Below are 22,225 nucleotides of genomic sequence, written 5' to 3' on the forward strand. Positions count from 1 at the left end.
ACATCCAGTTCTAAACTGGTTAAACTGGTTTCTGTGGTGGAAGCTGAAGTTTCTCTGCCGTTTCCAGTAAAACATCTTTTTATCTGTGGAGCTTTGAGGAACATTTTTATGTCAACAGAAGAAGAAGCAGCAGAGAAAAGAGGTTTGAAGTGTCTTTCATGACCTTAAAGCTGAACTGGAAATGATTCCCATGTTTCCATTCTCAGACCATTTCTGGTTCCAGGATGAAAATGAACCAGAGAGAAAAAGATCAACTTTCCAGTTGAATCCAGTTCAGATCAAAACTCCATGAAGCCTCTAAATGGAGCCCAGTTTGAATTGGATCTTTAGTGATCCAAAGAGACAAACAATATCAGACACTAAATGACAGACATGAGAAAATAAATAGAAGGAAAATCTTTGAGGTCAGAGGTCATCATCATGATCCAGAGTCTCTTTAGATTCAAACTGCTGCAGCTTCTACCTGTGAGGATCAGCAGGACACAGAGACGTTCTCTACTTTACAGAGATCATCAGATCTTCCACCTGCAGAGAGAAGAAGGAAGGAGAGCAGATCAGTGAGTGTTTCCAGTAGCAGTCAGTGACGCAGCACATCCAGTAGATGGTTTCCAGTCAGACTGATCTCAGAGCTGTGACCAAGATGAACCTGATCAGTTGTTTCCTGTTGAACTGAGAGAACAAGCAGGTCTGAGATCAGATCTGCTGCTGTTTGATGAATGAGGACCACTGTCTCTAGACATGTTGGACGGCTGGAGTCCAGCTGGACGTCCTGGAGACATGGACACAGCAACAACACAGCAAGCTGCTGCTCCTCTGATTGGCTGATTGCTGTGTCCAATCAGAAAGCCTGAACCATTCTCCCCACTGAGAAGCTGCAGCTTTACTGGGAACACTGGATCTTTGCTTTGATGCTGACTGGGTTTAGTTCAATATGCTGACAGCAGCTGGACTCACTACAAACATTTACTTACTTTACAGTTTTTACAAAACGCTTCAGCTGCTGAACATCTGAATCCTCCAGGTGGTTTCCTTGCAGGTCCAGTCTTGTCAGACGGGTCGGGTTGGACTTCAGAGTCGAGGCCAAATAATCACAGCTGATCTTTGACAAACTGCATTCATTCAACCTGAATAAAGAATAAAAGATGTGAACCAACAGGATGCAGGTTAACCAGTCCAACAGAACCAGTTAAAGATTCTCATGAATATTAATGCCAACAAGCTGCTGCTCCAATAAAGACCTGCTGACTTCAAAACCAGAACCAGAACCAGAACCTGGTACTGGGTCATGATGTGTTGGAGGATTTTAGTCAATAAAATCATTCCAGGTTCTGATCAAAGTATTGAAGCGTCAATCATTGATTATTGATTTGTTCCTGTCAGATTCCAGGAATTCACTTTTCTAGACTGGATGACCTTTGACCTGCTTGACCTGAGGGGGATTTCTACACACTGGGGTCCGAATGCTGTCCTGTTCTGACCTCAGATCAGCAGGTCCAACTCAGTTACACAGAGAAACTAAATTAAACTCTGGATCCAGGAACCAACTCAGAAAATATTGATTAGATCAGAAGAAATGAACTTTGATTTATGATCAATTATATAGAATTATTCACAGAATATCAATAATTATATCATTAAAATACCCCAATTTCTCCAGTCTGCAGCCTTCAGTCTGTAGAAAACCACAGAGATCCTTCAGTCCAGAATCTTCCAGGTTGGTGAAGTTCAGGTCCAGTCCTGTCAGATGGGTCGGGTTGGACTTCAGAGCTGAGAACAGAGACGTCCAGCTGGTCTCTGATAAACTGCATTGATCCAATCTGAATAAAGAACAAAAGATGTGAACCAACAGGATGCAGTTAAAACTGAAATATGAACAAATAAAGAATAAAAATGTATAAATTAATTTCCCTGAATGTAAAAGAAACATGATGAAGTGATTCTAACATCTGATCCAGTCAAACTGGTTTAAAGAGTCCAAACCAGCAGAACCAGAACATTTGATCAACAAAGAAAGTCAAAATTTGTCTCAAAGTTTCTGAGGATCTTAAACTCAGTGGATGTTTTTCTCTCCATGTTCCTTCCAGGCTCTGGATTCTCCGACTGCTCTGTCCATCATTGATCTGCTGATATTTTATGGCTCCAGTTTTTCTTCATTAATCTATTAATGATGTTTTTCTTGCTGCTTGTATTTGAACTGCAGCTCATTGCTCAGTATGACAGATGGAAACGGGTTGATTTCAATCCTTTTATAATATCATCACATTCTGAAAGTTGATCATTTTGTGCTGATTCAGTTTCTGAACCATCAACTAGAAAATATTGATCCTTTTCTCTGTGAGGTCATTGTGGGTCATTTGGTTCTGGTTCTGAATCGTTCATCAGAGACGCTGTAGAAATGAGAATATTGATCACAATATCAGCTTCTTTAATCTGGTCTAGTTAAAGCACTGCAACACCTGGACTGGATCATCATCAACTAATAGCAGAAGATTTAAAACTAATGTGGGATTTATGGATATTCAATAAAGGGACATTTCATGTTGACCTTTGACCTGCTTGACCTGAGGGGATTTCTACACACTGGGGTCCGAATGCTGTCCTGTTGTTACCTCAGATCAGCAGGTCCAACTCAGTTACACAGAGAAACTAAATTAAACTCTGGATCCAGGAACAAAACTCAGAAAATATTGATTAGATCAGAAGAAATGAACTTTGATTGATGATCAATTATATAGAATTATTCACAGAAATATCAATAATTATATCATTAAAATACCTCAATGTATTCAGTCTGCAGCCTTCAGTCTGTAGAAAACCACAGAGATCCTTCAGTCCAGAACCTTCCAGGTTGGTTCCGTTCAGGTTCAGTTCTGTCAGATGGGTCGGGTTGGACTTCAGAGTTGAGAACAGAGACGTCCAGCTGGTCTCTGAGAAACTGCAGTCATTCAATCTGAATAAAGAATAAAAGATGTGAACCAACAGGATGCAGTTAAAACTGAATATGAACAAATAAAGAATAAAATGTATAAATTAATTTCCCTGAATGTAAAGAAACATGATGAACTGATTCTAACATCTGATCCAGTCAAACTGGTTTAAAGAGTCCAAACCAGCAGAACCAGAACATTTGATCAACAAAGAAACTCAAAGTTTGTCTCAAAGTTTCTGAGGATCTTAAAACTCAGTGGATGTTTTTCTCTCCATGTTTCCTTCCAGGCTCTGGATTCTCCGACTGCTCTGTCCATCATTGATCTGCTGATATTTTATGGCTCCAGTTTTTCTTCATTAATCTATTAATGATGTTTTTCTTGCTGCTTGTATTTGAACTGCAGCTCATTGCTCAGTATGACAGATGGAAACGGGTTGATTTCAATCCTTTTATCATATCATCACATTCTGAAAGTTGATCATTTTGTGCTGATTCAGTTTCTGAACCATCAACTAGAAAATATTGATCCTTTTCTCTGTGAGGTCATTGTGGGTCATTTTTTTTTTTTTTTTTTTTTTTTTTTTTTTTTAATCTTTTATTCGATTTTTACAACAAAATACAAAATATGCAAAAAATATATAAACAAAGTATATAAACTTTTCTATAACAAAACCGGACATATAGAACGCATACATAAACTTTCCCTCGGGGGGAGAAAAAAAAAAAAAAAAAACCAAAAACAAACAAACAACAAAAAAAAAAAAAAAAAAAAAAAAAAAAAAATTAAGTAAACGTGTACATCAATGGGTATTAATGACAAAATAAATTATTTGGTAAATAATATAATAAAATGTAAATAAAAAGGTCAGGCAAAAATAAAATTTAGTTGGGTACCATACGGGACGGCAGCGTCTGAATAAAATCAAAAACGGCTGCCAAATTTTCAAAAAATTAGCTGAGCAACCTCGAAGGGTAAATTTAATCTTATCAAGTTTACTAAAATGTAAAGCATCTTTAATCCAAAATTCAAATGATGGAGGTAGAGCTGATTTCCAGCACAGCAAAATTCTACGCCTCGCCAACAGAGTGAGGAATGAGACCAAATCAGCCTCGAGTCTTGACACAGAAACCCTCTCAGAAAGTACACCAAACAGTGCAGTTAGTGGGTCAGGCTGGATGGACATGTGTACTGCTTCAGACAAAGCTGCAAAAATATTTGTCCAATACTGCTTTAATGATGGGCATGACCAAAGCATATGAATCAATGAGGCAGGTGTCTGATGACAGCGGTCGCATTCCGGACTAATGTTTGAGTATATTTTAGAGAGCCTGGCCTTAGTCCAGTGAGTGCGATGCAGGATCTTACACTGGATTAGTCCATGTCTGGCACACAGTGACGAACCATGTACCCGATAAAGAATTTTATCCCACAGGTCATCTGGAAGCAAAAAACCCAGGTCCTCTTCCCATGCCGCTTTGATTGAAAGGATTGGGGATTCACGAAAACAGCACAGCCTCTCATACAAACATGATACAATGCCCTTTTTCGGTGAAGGGGGTAACAGAAGATTATCCAACTCATTAGCAAGAGGCTTAGATGGAAAAAAAGAAGTTTTTTTCTTAACATAACTTCGGACCTGTAGGTAACGAAAAAAGTGGCTCTTTGGGAGGTCAAACTTAATAGAAAGCTGGTCAAAAGAAACGAATGTACCCTGGTCATAGAGGTCACTAAAGCTTTTGATACCATGAGAGAACCAAACAGAGAACGCACTATCAATCATAGCGGGCCGAAATAAAGGGTTCTTAAAGATAGGAGATTGTAAAGAAAAAGAGTTTAATTTAAAATAACGGCGAAGCTGGAACCAGATTTTCAAAGTCTCTCTCACCATTTTATTGTTTGGAATTTCAGCACCAGATAGCAGTTTGGGAGCATAAACTAAAGCAGACAAAGACGATTGTATACAGGAGGAGGCTTCCAATTTCAACCAAGCCGGGGCACTATCCAAATCCTTTGCCTTTAACCAGTAAATAAGAATTCTAATATTGGATGCCCAATAATAAAACATAAAGTCCGGCAGTGCCATTCCACCCACACCTTTTGGTCTCCTCAGATATGACTTACGAATTCTAGAGGGTTTATGACCCCAAATAAATCCAGTAATAATTTGGTCCAATTTACTGAAAAAAGAAACCGGGATAAAAACAGGGATACACTGAAAGAAAAAAGAAAATTTGGGAAGCACGTTCATTTAATCGTATTAATTCTCCCAGCAACGGATAAATGAAGCAAAGACCATCTATCCAGGTCCTGTTTGACCTTGTCCACCAATGGTTCAAAGTTAAATTTAAAAAGTTCGCAGAATCTACTCTTGACCTTAACCCCTAAGTATGTAAAACCATCAAGGGCAACCCTGAAGGGGAGAGAAACAAGAGAATATTTTCGAGCCGCCAAATTTATTGGAAAAATTTCACTTTTACCAAGGTTTAGCTTATAGCCAGATATGCGGCTAAAATGATCAAGAGTTGAAAGTACAATAGGAACTGAAGTGGCTGGTTTAGAAATATAAAGAAGCAAGTCGTCGGCATATAAGGAAAGCCGCTGTTCAATGCCTGATCTTATAACCCCACTTAGATATATATTGGATCTAAGGGAGATGGCCAATGGCTCTATAGCAATTGCAAAAAGTAATGGGGACATGGGGCATCCCTGTCTAGTGCCTCTGAAAAGAGGGAAGTACTTAGAGTAAATGAAATTTGTTTTAAAGAAGCAAGAGGAGAAGTGTACAAGAGCTTTATCCATGAAACAAAATTATTACCAAATCCAAATCGTTGAAGTACATAAAAAGGTAACCCCATTCCACTCTATCAAATGCCTTCTCCGCATCCAGACTAATCACAAATTCAGCTTCACTAGAATCTGTGGGGTTTATAGAGCACATTGAATAACCGTCTAACATTGGAGAAGGCATATCTCCCCTTAATAAATCCAGTCTGGTCAGAATTGATCAAAAGTGGCAAAACAGTTTCTAAACGGAGTGCTAATAATTTGGCAAGAATTTTATAGTCTACATTTAAAAGAGAAATTGGACGATAGGAGCCACAAGACAAAGGATCTTTATCCTTCTTCAGGATCAAAGAAATAGAGGCCTGTAACAAGGATGCTGGGAGAGTTTCAGATTCAAATGAATGTCTAAACATATTCAGCAGGAGGGGAACCAATTTGAGACTGAACTTTTTATAAAATTCGACAGGAAATCCATCCTGTCCTGGGCATTTTGAACTCTGCATATTATTAAGAGCACGTACAACTTCTTCTGCAGCTAAGGGCTCTTCCAGTTGAAGACTATAAGTTCGGTCTAGTACAGGAAAAACAAGGTTGTCACAGAAAGAGTCCAAAGATAAAATATCAAATGGACATTCAGACACGTATAATGAAGAATAGAATTCATGGAACTGATTATTAATTATTTGTGGATCCGAAGAAATGCCCGTGTGAGTCCGGATCTGTGGGATAAGATGTGCTGCTGCCGCGTTACGAAGTTGGAGAAAGAAGTTTACTGGCTTGTCTCCATATTCATATTGGGCATGCTGTGACTTCAAAAGCATCTCCTCCACCTGCACTGATGCTACTCGGTCAAACTCTGCCTGTAAAGACAACCTGACATTATATGCCTCGGGTGAGGGGGAAGATGCATATAGTTCATCCAACTGCAAAATTCGAGTCGTAAGTTCTAACAATTTTGCCTTTCTCTGTTTAGTTTCGAAACTAGTATAGGATATATCTGTCCTCGTATAAAAGCCTTAAAAGTGTCCCACAAGAGAGAGGGTGATATACCTGGAGTATCATTTGTGGCAATAAATAAATCTATTTTTGAAGTAATAAAGGCTACAAACTTATCGTCAGACAAGAGACGTATGTTCAAACGCCAAGGAACGACAGAGGGAGAGCCTCCTCCCATCATCAGGTCCAGTGTCACAGGAGCATGATCTGAAATCACAATAGCATTGTGAGAGCAGGATCGAATATGGGGTATTAATCGGCTGTCTAAAAGAATATAATCAATACGAGTATATGTATGGTGCACTGGGGAGAAGAATGTATATTCTTTACGAGTAGGATTGAGAAAACGCCAGGCATCAATGACTGAAAATTCTTTAAGAAAATTATTAATAACTTTGGACGAATGCGATTGTCTGTTAACTTTAGTTGATGACCGATCCAAAGGACCCAACCAGCAATTCAAATCGCCAGCTAAGATAAGAAAATGTGAAGATAAATCTGGGATTTTAGTAAAAAAGGAACTAAAAAAATTATGATCATCCCAATTAGGTGCGTACACATTAGCCAGAACTAGTTTTGTATTAAAAATGCTCCCACAGACAATAATGTATCTACCATTAGGATCATAATAATATTAGAAGACACAAATGGTACTAATTTGTGAATTAAAATAGCAACACCTCGGGATTTACCTTGAAAAGTTGAATGATACATTTGGCCAATCCAGCCCTTCCGAAGTCTAATATGATCTGAGATTTTCAAATGGGTTTCTTGTAAAAACACAATATGAGCCCCCAGATGCTGTAAATGATGGAGGACTTTACTTCTTTTAATGGGTTGGTTTAAACCCTTGCAATTCCAGCTACAAAACTTGAAAACCTGACCCTTTATTACATTATCACTTAGATTGTAACATCCATCAATCTGTGTAAGAAAAAAACCCATTGCGAACACTTAAAAACCAAATAAATGTGAAAAACAAAAAAACAGAACAAAAACGTTAACACTTACCCCTGATTGCTGAAGCATCTTCCCGAACAAGATGCGCGCATATCCCCCTTTTCTAACTACTAGGTACCTCTTCCCAAGCATCCGCTAACCCAGTAGAACTCAAGCTCCCACCAATGCAAAGCAGGAACTAATTAAGTGTATAGATAGATATGCATTTGCACACCCATATACACACCCAAATGTAAATAAATAAACAAACAAACAAAAAAAACAACAACAACAAAAAACAAAAAAAAAACAAAAGGAATTATATAACAAAATCTGGTACTAGAAGCACACCCTACATATTGTAACATCATAAAAAACTTTCAATTAGGTTACCCTTTCACGAATCTAAATCAAAAATTCTAAACATAATGAACATCAGCCTCAAAACAAATCAAAGATATTAGTCGAGAGGGGCTCCACCTCCCAGTGTCTTAATAAAGTCTGTAGCAGCTTCGGGGTCGGAAAACCTGCGCACACCTCCATCTGGCAGTGTGATTCTTAACTCAGCAGGATAGAACAAGCCAAACTTAATGCCAGGACACAAATGTAAGAGACGCTTGGCATTCCCAAATTGTGAGCGTTTTTGGCCACTGACGACGTAAAGTCTGGAAAGATAAAAATTTTCCTGCCTTGATACAGAAGAGGTGCAGCAGCTCCTGCTCGGCGCAGAATCAACTCTTTCACATGAAAGTAGTGCACTCTGATGATAACTGGTCGAGGTGGGGCTCCTTCTTTAGGTTTTTCCCTGCTAGATCTGTGAGCCCGGTCCAGAAGCGGTACATCCTCCAATCCCAGAAGATCACGCAGAAGCTGTGAGATAAATTCTCTAGAACTAGGCAGTTCCAGTCCTTCAGCCAGCCCAATGAGACGAATATTATTACGTCTTGACCTTCCCTCCAGATCTTCACATTTTGCCTGTAGATGTTTAACTTCCTCTGCTAAGGCAGATACAGAGGTCTGCAGGGCGGTCAAATCGTCACTGCAAGTGGTGGCAGAGATCTCGAGCTCTTTGATGGTGGCTCCTTGAGTTTCAACAGGGTCTGGATGGAGTTTATATTAGCTTTGAGCTCAGCCTTCACGGACGCAACTTCCGACCTCAGTGTGAGAGTTAGAGCGTCCATCCTCGAGTCAAGAGTATCACAGATATCTTGTTTCAGACCTTGCAGCGCTTTGGTGAATGTTGCCTCACTGAGCGGTGTATCTGATCCACTCTCGCTGCTCCCCAGCGGCATCCCCTCCATCCGGGGCTCACCCGAACCAGAATTCGTTTCAGCGGCAATGCGTCTTTGACGGGATCCCTTAGTCTCCCTCTTGTCCATTTTACAGGAATCTGTGTGCTTTAAGACATAAAATGATCCCAAACAGCACCGAAGAAAGTTGACGTAAACGTTGACGTCACAGTTCGGCGACACGAGCGAGTGCAACCAATAGTTAGCTTTAGCTCAAAAGGATCATCCAAGGATAGGAACCACTCTTTAATGTTCACCCGTGCTCGCTGTGATATCAGTCCTAGTGCCACAATAGCATCAGTCCAAAAGCCACCGTTCAGGGTGCAAGGGATCCACCCAAAAGCGACAGCCGGTCAGTTTTCGGCCCAGGTCGGTGCTAGTGTCGCTAGTGCACGCTGGCTAGGTTCGGGTTAACGACCGCAGCTTAAAAGAAAAAGCGACTTAGCAACCAACAAAGGTGCCAAATGAACCAAAAAGTAGAAGCGCACCATTATACACATATAAGAGGCTGATTTATAAATAAGGGTGTGCTTTCAAATAAATGTCTTGTCCCTGCTTTTGCGGAGCCTCGACCAGCACGTCCTTACTCCATGGTCAATATAAATTTAAGTCTGTGGGTCATTTAGTTCTGGTTCTGAATCGTTCATCAGAGACGCTGCAGAAATGGGAATATTGATCACAATATCAGCATCTTTAATCTGGTCTAGTTAAAGCACTGCAACACCTGGACTCTGTAAACCTGGACTGGATCATCATCAACTAATAGCAGAAGATTTAAAACTAATGTGGGATTTATGGATCTTCAATAAAGGGACATTTCATGTTGACCTTTGACCTGCTTGACCTGAGGGGGATTTCTACACACTGGGGTCCGAATGCTGTCCTGTTCTGACCTCAGATCAGCAGGTCCAACTCAGTTACACAGAGAAACTAAATTAAACTCTGGATCCAGGAACAAACTCAGAAATATTGATTAGATCAGAAGTAATGAACTTTGATTTATGATCAATTATATAGAATTATTCACAGAAATATCAATAATTATATCATTAAAATACCTCAATGTCTCCAGTCTGCAGCCTTCAGTCTGTAGAAAACCACAGAGATCCTTCAGTCCAGAATCTCCCAGGTTGGTCCAGCTCAGGTTCAGTTCTGTCAGACGGGTCGGGTTGGACTTCAGAGCTGAGAACAGAGACGTCCAGCTGGTCTCTGATAAATTGCAGCTCAACCTGAATAAAAAATAAAAGATGTGAACCAACAGGATGCAGTTAAAACTGAAATATGAACAAATAAATAATAAAAATGTATAAATTAATTTCTCTGAATGTAAAAGAAACATGATGAACTGATTCTAACATCTGATCCAGTCAAACTGGTTTAAAGAGTCCAAACCAGCAGAACCAGAACATTTGATCAACAAAGAAACTCAAAGTTTGTCTCAAAGTTTCTGAGGATCTTAAACTCAGTGGATGTTTTTCTCTCCATGTTTCCTTCCAGGCTCTGGATTCTCCGACTGCTCTGTCCATCATTGATCTGCTGATATTTTATGGCTCCAGTTTTTCTTCATTAATCTATTAATGATGTTTTCTTGCTGCTTGTATTTGAACTGCAGCTCATTGCTCAGTATGACAGATGGAAACGGTTGATTTCAATCCTTTATCATATCATCACATTCTGAAAGTTGATCATTTTGTGCTGATTCAGTTTCTAAACCATCAACTACAAAATATGATCCTTTTCTCAGTGATGTCATTGTGGGTCATTTGGTTCTGGTTCTGAATCGTTCATCAGAGACGCTGCAGAAATGGGAATATTGATCACGATATCAGCATCTTTAATCTGGTCTAGTTAAAGCACTGCAACACCTGAACTCTGTAAACCTGGACTGGATCATCATCAACTAATAGCAGAAGATTTAAAGCTAATGTGGGATTTATGGATCTTCAATAAAGGAACATTCATGTTGACCTTTGACCTGCTTGACCTGAGGGGGATTTCTACACACTGGGTCCGAATGCTGTCCTGTTGTGACCTCAGATCAGCAGGTCCAACTCAGTTACACAGAGAAACTAAATTAAACTCTGGATCCAGTAACAAACTCAGAAAATATTGATTAGATCAGAAGAAATGAACTTTGATTTATGATCAATTATATAGAATTATTCACAGAATATCAATAATTATATCATTAAAATACTTCAATCTCTCCAGTCTGCAGCCTTCAGTCTGTAGAAAACCACAGAGATCCTTCAGTCCAGAATCTTCCAGGTTGGTTCCGTTCAGGTCCAGTTCTGTCAGACGGGTCGGGTTGGACTTCAGAGCTGAGAACAGAGACGTCCAGCTGGTCTCTGATAAACTGCAGTGATTCAATCTGAATAAAGAATAAAAGATGTGAACCAACAGGATGCAGTTAAAACTGAAATATGAACAAAAATAATAAAAATGTATAATTAATTTCCCTGAATGTAAAAGAAACATGATGAACTGATTCTAACATCTGATCCAGTCAAACTGGTTTAAAGAGTCCAAACCAGAACCAGAACATTTGATCAACAAAGAAACTCAAAGTTTGTCTCAAAGTTTCTGAGGATCTTAAACTCAGTGGATGTTTTTCTCTCCATGTTTCCTTCCAGGCTCTGGATTCTCCGACTGCTCTGTCCATCATTGATCTGCTGATATTTTATGGCTCCAGTTTTTCTTCATTAATCTATTAATGATGTTTTTTTGCTGCTTGTATTTGAACTGCAGCTCATTGCTCAGTATGACAGATGGAAACGGGTTGATTTCAATCCTTTATCATATCATATCATCACATTCTGAAAGTTGATCATTTTGTGCTGATTCAGTTCTGAACCATCAACTACAAAATATTGATCCTTTTCTCTGTGAGGTCATTGTGGGTCATTTAGTTCTGGTTCTGAATCGTTCATCAGAGACGCTGCAGAAATGAGAATATTGATCAGGATATCAGCATCTTTAATCTGGTCTAGTTAAAGCACTGCAACACCTGGACTCTGTAAACCTGGACTGGATCATCATCAACTAATAGCAGAAGATTTAAAACTAATGTGGGATTTATGGATCTTCAATAAAGGGACATTTCATGGTGACCTTTGACCTGCTTGACCTGAGGGGGATTTCTACACACTGGGGTCCGAATGCTGTCCTGTTCTGACCTCAGATCAGCAGGTCCAACTCAGTTACACAGAGAAACTAAATTAAACTCTGGATCCAGGAACAAACTCAGAAAATATTGATTAGATCAGAAGAAATGAACTTTGATTGATGATCAATTATATAGAATTATTCACAGAAATATCAATAATTATATCATTAAAATACCTCAATGTCTCCAGTCTGCAGCCTTCAGTCTGTAGAAAACCACAGAGATCCTTCAGTCCAGAATCTTCCAGGTTGTTGTAGCTCAGGTCCAGTTTTGTCAGATGGGTCGGGTTGGACTCAGAGCTGAGAACAGAGACGTCAAGCTGGTCTCTGATAAACTGCAGAAAATCAATCTGAATAAAGAATAAAAGATGTGAACCAACAGGATGCAGTTAAAACTGAAATATGAACAAATAAATAATAAAAATGTATAAATTAATTTCCCTGAATGTAAAAGAAACATGATGAACTGATTCTAACATCTGATCCAGTCAAACTGGTTTAAAGAGTCCAAACCAGCAGAACCAGAACATTTGATCAACAAAGAAACTCAAAGTTTTCTATCAGTCTGGATGAGTTGAGCTATTTCTGCTGGTTCCTGATCATCAGACCCGACTTGGTAACTGGATCAGAACCAGTCAGGTTCTTCATTAATGGCCTTTGGGTTCCTATTAAAGCTGCTGAAAGCCAATGGAGGCCATTATTTCCTCAGGAGACGGTTCCTCTCTGACCCGGCCCAACAGAACCACAGCCTCAGGACAAAGCTGAGGAACCTGCTGCTGCTGCAAACCTCACTTTCATTCATTGCATCTAGATTTGCTTTTCTACAATCAGTGGTTTCTTAGACGTTCATTAATGAGGATTTGAACTCGTCAGTGTTTGTGGCTCTGGAGGATCAACATTTCATTCTGATGTAAAGAATCAGAAATAAAAGCATCTGAATCTTTACCAAACTGAAACATCTCCATCATTCATTCACAGCATTTCAATTATTTTACTCATTTTGTTTATCAAAAACATTTTAAAGAGAAAACTGAAAAACAAAGTTCAATAATCTCAAAGTCTGAAATAAGAAAATAATTAATAATGTCAAAAGTTGTAGAGATTTTATTCTGATGATTAAACAAGTTGTTTTAAAATAATATATATCAGAATAAAATTATTATTATTATTGAATAAATAGAGAAAACAAACCTCAGAATCTTCACTTTACTGACTGAATTCTCCAGGATCTCAACCAGATGCTTCATATCAGATTCTCCACCTTCATATATGTTGATCTGATTTATTTCCAGTTCAGTCAGATCTGGGTTGGACTTCAGAGCCGAGGCCAAAACTTCACATTCATCCTTTTGGATCAAACAGTCACCAAGTCTGTGATTAGAGAAGAAATAAATTCAGTTCTAATGAAATCAATCTGGATCATAAACAGACTAAAATATGATAACAGTGATGTCATCATCTGATCAATATCTGATCTTCAATCTACTGATTTGACCCCACAGAGAATCTGTGCAGTTCCTGGTTAGAGTCCAGGTTCTGGTTCTGGTTCTGGTTCTGGTTCTTGTTCTGGTTCTGGTCCAGGTTCTGGTTCTGGTTCTGGTCCAGGCTTCATGTCCTCAGACCTTCAGCTGCAGTCAGATGTTGAAGATCTTCTATCATCAGTGAAGGAAAGTTCAGTTTCTCTGCAGCAGCTGATGAAGAGGCTGACTGAGCTGAATGAAGGAATGGAGATGATGGAGAGGAGGAGGAACTGCTCACAGCTCTGACTTGGACTAGACCGTTTAGATCTTCCACCAAGCAGGAAGTGAGTTATAAATGAAGTGAGCAGAACAGGAAGTCCAGCTGCTGTGGACCTCTGGCATCTCTGGGTTTTTGTTGAGCCAATATCTGCTGCATCATCATTAATAATAGTAATATATTGTATAGAAACATGTTTCCCAGCAGCAGGTTATTAAATGCTGCCACAGAGGAAACTGGGAGCAGAACAAACACATGATGCTCCAGTTCTGTCTCCGTTCATCTGCTGGATTTGATGCGTTAACAAAGTAGAAAGTGGACAGTCGTCAACCTGCTGCAGCTAAAAGCTTCACGTTGTTCTGGTCGTCCTGCAGAGCAGCAGCAGAACCGGTCCTGCTGCTCCTTCGGGTCAGAACCGTCCTCTCAGACTGTGGATCTGAGAGGAACTGGGACAAACTGGTTGGAAGACGGACACATGTCTCTGCAGTGGTATGTCCATTGTCTCAGAGGAACAAAGGTTTGGATGTCAGGAGAAATTGTTGCTAAACTCCTAAAGAGCTGAAGAGCAAAACCCCTGGAGGAGACGGAGCGTTTGGGTCCAGCAGCATTTCATGGTGAAGCAGTGAAAGTTCTCCAGTAACTAGAAGAGGCTGGATGTCTCCAGAGTTGAAGCTCATGTCTCTGCAGGTCTTCATGGAGGACAGCTGACAGCTTCAACAAAGGCTGCAGATGAAGAGTTGATGAGGAAAATGGTTCCAGCTCTGGAAGCAGATTCTCAGAGCTTTGGGAGGATCTGACAGAAACTAGAACTTTTTCTGGAACCAGACGACAAAAACCACATTTTGGTCTCATTTACAAACTCAGAGGAAACTAGAGGGAGGAGGAAGAGGAGAGGATGATGAAGATCAACACTGTTCACATAGTTTATAATTAATGCAATGATTTATTTGAATGGTCAACATTTTTATTAAACTAAACAATAATTTTCTGAAAACAGTCAAAGATCCTAAAATATGAATGATGGAGCAGCGGCTCAATGAGTGAAGAGTTTAAAGTTTAAAAGTTTCTCTGGCTGATTGGATCTTAGAGAAAATAGATTTTCTAGAGTTCAGGGTTTTCTATTCATTTCAACCTAAAATTGATAAAAATTACATATTTTTAAAAAAATCAAAATGTCTAAAAACCAAAAGCTGCATCTGTCCTGGATGAGCTGAATGTTTAGATGTTTGATTGGCTGAAATAATCCAGAGGATGAAGGAAGTAGATAAAGAGCAAAAACATCCAGAATCAACTTGAAGATAGAAGAAGAAACAGGAGGACAATAGAGCTGAATCAACATCACACAATGAAAACATCTGGACTCACCGAGCCTTTCTGCAGTTCCTCACAGCTGGAACCAGTCTCAGTCGTCCTTTATCTGAGGTTTTGTACTTCTCCAGGTCCAACTCATCCAGAACCTCTGACATCTGCAGCATGAAGGCCAGAGCTGAACATTTAGTCTCTGAGAGCTCCTTCCCTGAATCCAGCAGCCGTTGGATCTCCTGATAAAATGAGACGTCGTTCATCTCCACCAGACAGTGGAAGATGTTGATGCTTCTGGCAGCAGAGATTCTATCAGTGTTCTTCTTCTTCAGGTTGGTGATGTTCATCTTCTTCAGGTTGGTGATGATTCTCTGGATGGTTTCTGGACTGGTCTTAGTCTGACCCAGCAGATCTTCTAAGAGTCTCTGGTTGGACTCCACAGTGAGACCATGAAGGAAGCGGACAAACAGGTCCAGGTGGCCATTTTCACTGCTGAGGGATTTCTCCATGACTTTCTTCATGAACTCATCTAGAGATGTTTCTCTGTATTCGTCTCCCAGGAACGTCTTGATCTCCTCTGACTTCCTGCTGGTGAAGCAGTGGAGCATGTAGACTGCAGCCAGAAACTCCTGGATGCTCAGATGAACAAAGCAGTAGACTGATTTCTGGAAGATCACACTCTCTCTCTTGAAGATCTCTGTACAAACTCCTGAGTACACTGAGGCCTCTGTGACATCCAGACCACACTGCTCCAGGTCTTCTTGGTAGAACATGATGTTTCCTTTCTCCAGATGTTCAAACGCCAGCCTCCCCAGCTTCAGAAGAACTTCCCTGTCAGCCTCCATCAGCTCCTGTGGACTTGTCTCATGTCCTCCATGGTACTTGTTCTTCTTCCTCTTTGTCTGGACCAGCAGGACGTGAGAGTACATGTCAGTCATGGTCTTGGGCAGCTCTCCTCTCTGCTCTGAGGTCACCATGTTCTCCAGAACTGTAGCAGTGATCCAGCAGAAGACTGGGATTCCACACATGATGTGGAGGCTCCTGCAGGTCTTGATGTGGGAGATGATTCTGCTGGACAGCTCTTCATCACTGAACCTCCTCCTGAAGTACTCCTCCTTCTGGGCATCGGTGAAGCCTCGTACTTCTGTTGTCCTGGTAACACATGAAGGAGGGATCTGATTGGCCGCTGCAGGTCTGGAAGTTATCCAGATGAGAGCCGAGGGAAGCAGGTTCCCCTTGATGAGGTTTGTCAGCAGAACATTAACCGATGATTTCTGTGTGACGTCAGAAACCAGATGACTGTTGTTGAAGTCCAGTGAAAGTCTGTTTTCATCCAGACCATCAAGGATGAAGAGGAGTTTGCATTTAGCCAGTTGCTCTGCTGGGAGCTTCTGGAGTGTTGGATGGAAAACATGGAGCAGTGAGAGAAGACTGTGCCGCTGATCTCTGATCAAGTTCAGCTCCCTGAACGAAAGCAGAACCACCACACTGACATCTTGGTTCTCCAAGCCCTCAGCCCAGTCCAGAGTGAACTTCTGCACTGAGAAGGTTTTTCCAACACCAGCAACGCCGTTGGTCAGAACCACTCTGATGGGTCCATGTTGATCAGGGAAGGCTTTAAAAAGGTCGTGGATCCTGATTGCAGAAACATGGAGGTTCTGGAACTTGGAAGCTCTCTCCAGCTGCTTCACCTCATGCTGGGTGTTAACCTCGTCACTCTGTCCCTCTGTGATGAAGAGATCAGTGTAGATCCTATTGAGGAGGGTTCTACTTCCTGTTTCATCACTTCCTTCAGTCACACATTCACATCTTCTCCTCAGACTGATCTTATGTTCCTCTAGAACCTCCTGCAGACCAACATCTGCTGAAACACAGAAGACAACTGTAGTAAAAAACATGATTCAGTGATAAAGTTGGAACCAAACCATCAGAGTCATTGAATGCAGGAGTTTTCAGTAACATCAACTCTTCTGCATCATGTCATCATTGTCCTTATTGAGACAGAAAAATGTTTCCTTGCTTTATTTTCAGCCTTTATGAAAGAAATCTGGAGAAAAAACTTTAATCTGCCAAAGAAATGAGTCATTACATCATTAATGTTCACATTTAAAATGACTTTCCTCAGTCAGAGTCTGAATTGGATTTTTTAAAGAATAATTACAGACTGGAAATTGTTGAGCCAATCTGATTTGACCCAACAGATTGTTAGTGTCATTACATTTTGCATTTATACTGTAAATATATATAATGCAGTCTGTGTTATATGTCAGAGTTAAAGGTTTCTGTCTCTCCGACATCACTTCCCTCTTTCTGTTAAAACAGTTTTAAAGCAGGTTGTTTTTCACCTTTTGTCTTCATGCATCAAAATCATGACTAGCTTTAAGAAAATGTTGAGTTTTATTGTATTTATCACAAAAGGATGAAAACAGAGCCACTTCCAAGCAAACCCACAGGTTGTTGGGGTCAACATGTAACATTTACTAGAATATATTGGAGAACACAGTGGGACCAGCACTAGATTCAGGTAATGACAGCAGTGATAGGCTGGGTGTGTTAATAACTGCAGACCAGAGAATATATTTAGACTGCTGGTTTATCATTTGGTAAAGAACAAAGCAAAATAATCACTTAACAAAGTCACATTGTCTGTATATTTTCATTTAATTCAAATTTACTGAGATATTTACAGTCAAAACTACACAAAATACTTGGAATGAGAGTAACAAAAAATAGACATTAATTTAACAATCAACCACATAGACCCATGTATCAAATTATACTCTTGGATGGCGTCTGAGGCTGCTGCTATTTTAGCACCAAATTATGGCCAAAACATATTAATTCTGATGTAAACAACATCCAGCAGGGGGCCCAGCTCCTGTTAGTTCAGGGTTTAGGGTGATCTGAGTTGTGGTTCATCATCTTACTTCTCATTCATGGAATCAAACTCAGGAAACAGTTTGGATTTTACAGAGCTGAAGTTGGCTTCAGATTGAGCTTCCAATTCAGGATAAAAGGCCGCCTTTACCTTTGAGCGTTTTCAATCTGCTTGAGTTTAAAAGCTGAAATACTTGCACTCTTAAAATATGGGCTACATTATTCTACAATTATAGCAGAATACTTTAAACTATAGATTGTGATTAGGGAAAATATTTCCATAAATCCAGGTAAAAGCCTGGATCTGGCAGACAGGGGACAAGTCACTAGTTGTCTCTCTGAGTTTTTAACTCTTCACTATAGCATGTAGTTATTGTTTCTAGTAATCTTTCTCTAGTTCACCTCTTGTGATTTCTGTGCTCCGTGGTTTAAGGAGCCTTGTTGGTCCCCAGATTGTCCTCCACTCCTCTGTTGCTGCTGCAGCTCTGCTGTCCTCACATTCATCTGCCTGATTCTTCTCCAACAACGTTTGGATCACAAACTATTCACTTCCTGAAGAAGCTTTTCTGTAACATAACTCCTTATTATATTCTACATTTACCATCATCTGCCAGACTGAACCTCAACCACACCTTGAACCAGGAGCTTTTCAGAGACTTCAGAGACCTCTGAAGTTGCTCAAAATCACTTTTTAATGATTTTGACAGAGTTTAAATAATTTTCTCCCAAGTGTCCTTTAATCACTTCCCAAATTGAAAGCTATAATTGTAAGCTCCAATTTTCCAGCAGAACCTTAAAGATCTGGTGAAATAACCAATAAAAGTAGAATAAAAATCCTTTTCAGCAAAATTAGATTCACCATTTTGGCAGCTGGACAATTTGGTGAGCTAGAACTTTTGCCACCTCTTTTTAAGTTGTTTTGTTTTCACTTTATTTCTGTTATTCTAAACATAACATTAATATCAATCAATACCTGATTGCTGCTCTCTTTTGCCATCCTTTCTGCTATTTAATTCTCCTAAACCTCATCATAAAATTATCTGTAAGAATCATCAAAGTGATGGTTGTTTTATTTTGTTTTATTTAGAGCTAATGACATGTTATGCTGCAACATGACCCTTCAGAGTAAGAGTCTTCACTTATAATTTTAAAAACAAACAAAATAAAAAGTCAAATTTGTACATTTATCTTGTGGCCATTTTTTGAACTGTCTAAAATTAAATGAGGACTTTATTAAGCCGAGTTACCGAGACTTAAGTTCCAGTTACACCAGCTGAAAAAAGTCAGATTCAGTTGAAACAACTGATCACAAAAAAGACTTTTAATCATTAAATGTCCAAATCTCAACTAAAGACGTGGATCTGGAAGGAAGAAGCTCTGATTGGACATGTTCAGTCTCACCTGGAGCACGGCTGCTCTGATTGGCTGTCGGTCTAGATCCTGTTTTGGGTTGTTTCCCACACTGGGGGCAGCTGGTCCAGCCCGGATCCATCAGAACATTCTGACCCAAAGCACAGCACAACTCCTCATCACTAAAGCTGCTCCTGTGAAGACATTTCTTCATCACTGAAATATTCACTAGCAACAGTCTGGAGCTGAACATGTTCATGAAGGTCCACAAAGAACCAGGGACCAGAAACTGGGTCAGAACAGAACCTCAGAACATTGATGATTTCTGGTTTTAAGTACTTCATTGAATTATATTTGGTATGATGACTGATGCCAGTGTTCCCAGTCTGGAAGATGCTGGTTTCACTGCTTCAGTGGGTTTACAGACAATCTGAATTGTTGCTCCTCACATGTTTTTGTTTTCATGCAACATTTTAATCCATATTAATTCATTCAAACTGATTTACTGACCAACATCCTTCAGGTCTAACTTTAAATTAATAAGTGAGAAAATTAAGTTACTGTTTATTAAGACACTGAGATCAACCAGTTAATTTATATTTTATCTCTATAGATTCACATGAATCAGTTAGAAACTGGTTTCTTACTTTCTGTCTGAGGGTCCAGGTTCATTACTGAAGTCTGGAGGATCATGTTTGGACCGGTCACTCCTCATAGATGGACTGATGGATCCTGGAGGTTCTGCTCTGTCCTTCTTTAGATCCAGATCTTCCATCTTTTTGACTTTTTGAGAGAGAAACCAGAACCAGTCAGTCCCAGTGATCCAGTTCCAGTAACTGTCCTTTAAAGCAGAATTTCCTTTCTAGATCAGGCATTTATTAAAGTAAACAGGAGAGCAGAGCAACCCAAGCCATGGTGGCAGAGGCCCCCAGGAAGCTGCGGTGCTTCCCGAGGCCCACAGAGGTTCATCGTTAGAAATGGTTCCAAAGAGCCGAGAGAGACATGGAGGGACCCGGAGCGGCAGCACTTACTTCTACTAACAAGACAACAAGTTATTTCAATCCTGCGTCTCAAAATGGACGATGTTCTGAAGAAAACCAAGGTTGGTTTCAATTCCGAGAAGAACCTCGCTGCAGCAAACAGGAAGTGGCGGGGACAGATCACTGTCAATCTCAGACCTTATATGGAAATGGGACTATTGCGTTCCGGAAATGAAGGGGGCGCTAGTGACACCATTTCCTGTACCAGCCATGTTTTAATAATTATAATAATAATAATAACGCATTTTATTTCACAACGCCTTTAAAAACTCCCAATAACACTTTTAAAATTTAAAATTAATTACAAATTAACTACAAATTAAACATTAAGGAAATGACATACCACGTGTTACGTCACGTGGTATGTCTGTCACGTGGTATGTCCCTTTTTATTCACATTGTGAATATAATTTACAAACAAATTAAATTACTTTTGAACTTCTAACAAGCTCAGCTGTTATCATCGTTTACCATAATGTCTTAATCAGTAAACTGATCCGTGTCCCACTATTCCGTTTAGAAATTCAATATCAATTCTACCAATTGCAATTGATTCATAAACTGTGCCCCAAAGACCTTAAAATGCAAAAAAAAAAAATTTAAAAAAATTTAAATGTAGCTTCGACCTGGAAAGACTCACACAGAAAGCAGGTTTTAGAAACTTTACTTGATAAGAAATAATCTTCGGACCCCGGCAGTAGACACTGCGCTGGTAACTGCCAGAGAGAATGATTCGCTGTTGTTTTTTTTTTCTCTATGAAAACTTTTTTGAATAAATTCACTGGATACATAAATTAAATCTATGTGTAAATTGTAACCGTCTTCATCTCCTCTGATCACGGCGCCGGTCTCATCTCCTCCACCCTTCAGAAACTCCGGCTTGATGTGCAACTGCTCCTCACCTGAGCTTCCATCACCTCCACCTGGTCTCCACCTTCACTCAGCTCACCTTTAATCTCATGTTTGTATTATGACTCTGTAACTAAACAATGTTTCTGTATGTTCTTGCTTTATTATAAAACAACAGTTGATTCTGACTATTAAAACAAATAACTTAGCCGTATGTCAGGTGATCCAATTGCTAAACAACACTGTTACAATATATTTACAACTACTTTATTGGTTCTACTCTCTCCAACAAAATGCAGCCACAATGTAACACCATTTCTGTACAAACTAAATAATGTAAATCAACTGAGCTACAACAAAAGGAACATTTAAAAATGTACATAATATTGAAATAACACATTATGAAAACAAATGACTGAACAAGTCAAAGGCAAATGTGCTTCAGCATAAATGATTTAAAATGACATTTCACAAAAACACAATGTGTGACAACTGAAATGTGTGAAAGACTACAGAAAACAACTAATATTGTCCTAGCATTCAGTACTGGCATTCAGGGCAGTGTCCAGATGTGCCATCAGAGTAGTAACGAGGGAACTCTCCTCATCTTCCATGTCCAGTGAAGCCCACACAGTCTTTATGTTGCCGGTTGCAGGAAGAACATCTTACAACCGCAAAAGGAATCCTGTTTTCTGCCTCGAATGATTCTGAAAATGTCGCCCAGCTGATCTCACCTGTTAATGAAAAACTGATTTTATGTAGTTGAAATCTAATTTCACATGTTTTAGGTGAAAAAAGTCAAAGGTCTTTACCATAGCCAAGCAAAGCGAGTCTTCTTCCTGAAAACTGGGTCAGACACAATGGCTTCCAAGCACTTGCAGGTCAATGCCAAGGTGAGGGAAGATGTGCCTCCCTGTGCCAGAATCACCTCCTGCTTCCAGTGCAATCAAAGGCATCTGAAAATAAT

General features: G+C 39.7%; 1 protein-coding gene across 1 annotated transcript; it reads right to left on the minus strand.

Moving 5' to 3' along the window:
• Positions 1-8,677: 8,677 nt before the first annotated feature.
• On the minus strand, positions 8,678-20,163 carry LOC129357618 (NLR family CARD domain-containing protein 3-like). The gene is made up of 6 exons (XM_055026712.1): positions 20,017-20,163; positions 19,421-19,563; positions 15,206-17,006; positions 13,298-13,474; positions 9,196-9,218; positions 8,678-9,039 (listed from the first exon to the last, which is right to left on the minus strand). The coding sequence occupies exons 1-6, from the start codon at positions 20,142-20,144 to the stop codon at positions 8,678-8,680; spliced, it is 2,634 nt and encodes an 877-aa protein (XP_054882687.1). The 5' UTR covers positions 20,145-20,163.
• Positions 20,164-22,225: the final 2,062 nt, after the last annotated feature.

The sequence above is a fragment of the Poeciliopsis prolifica genome, unplaced genomic scaffold (assembly GCF_027474105.1).
Source record: "Poeciliopsis prolifica strain line A6 unplaced genomic scaffold, Auburn_PproV2 SCAFFOLD265, whole genome shotgun sequence".
NCBI classification, from domain to species: Eukaryota; Metazoa; Chordata; class Actinopteri; order Cyprinodontiformes; family Poeciliidae; genus Poeciliopsis; species Poeciliopsis prolifica.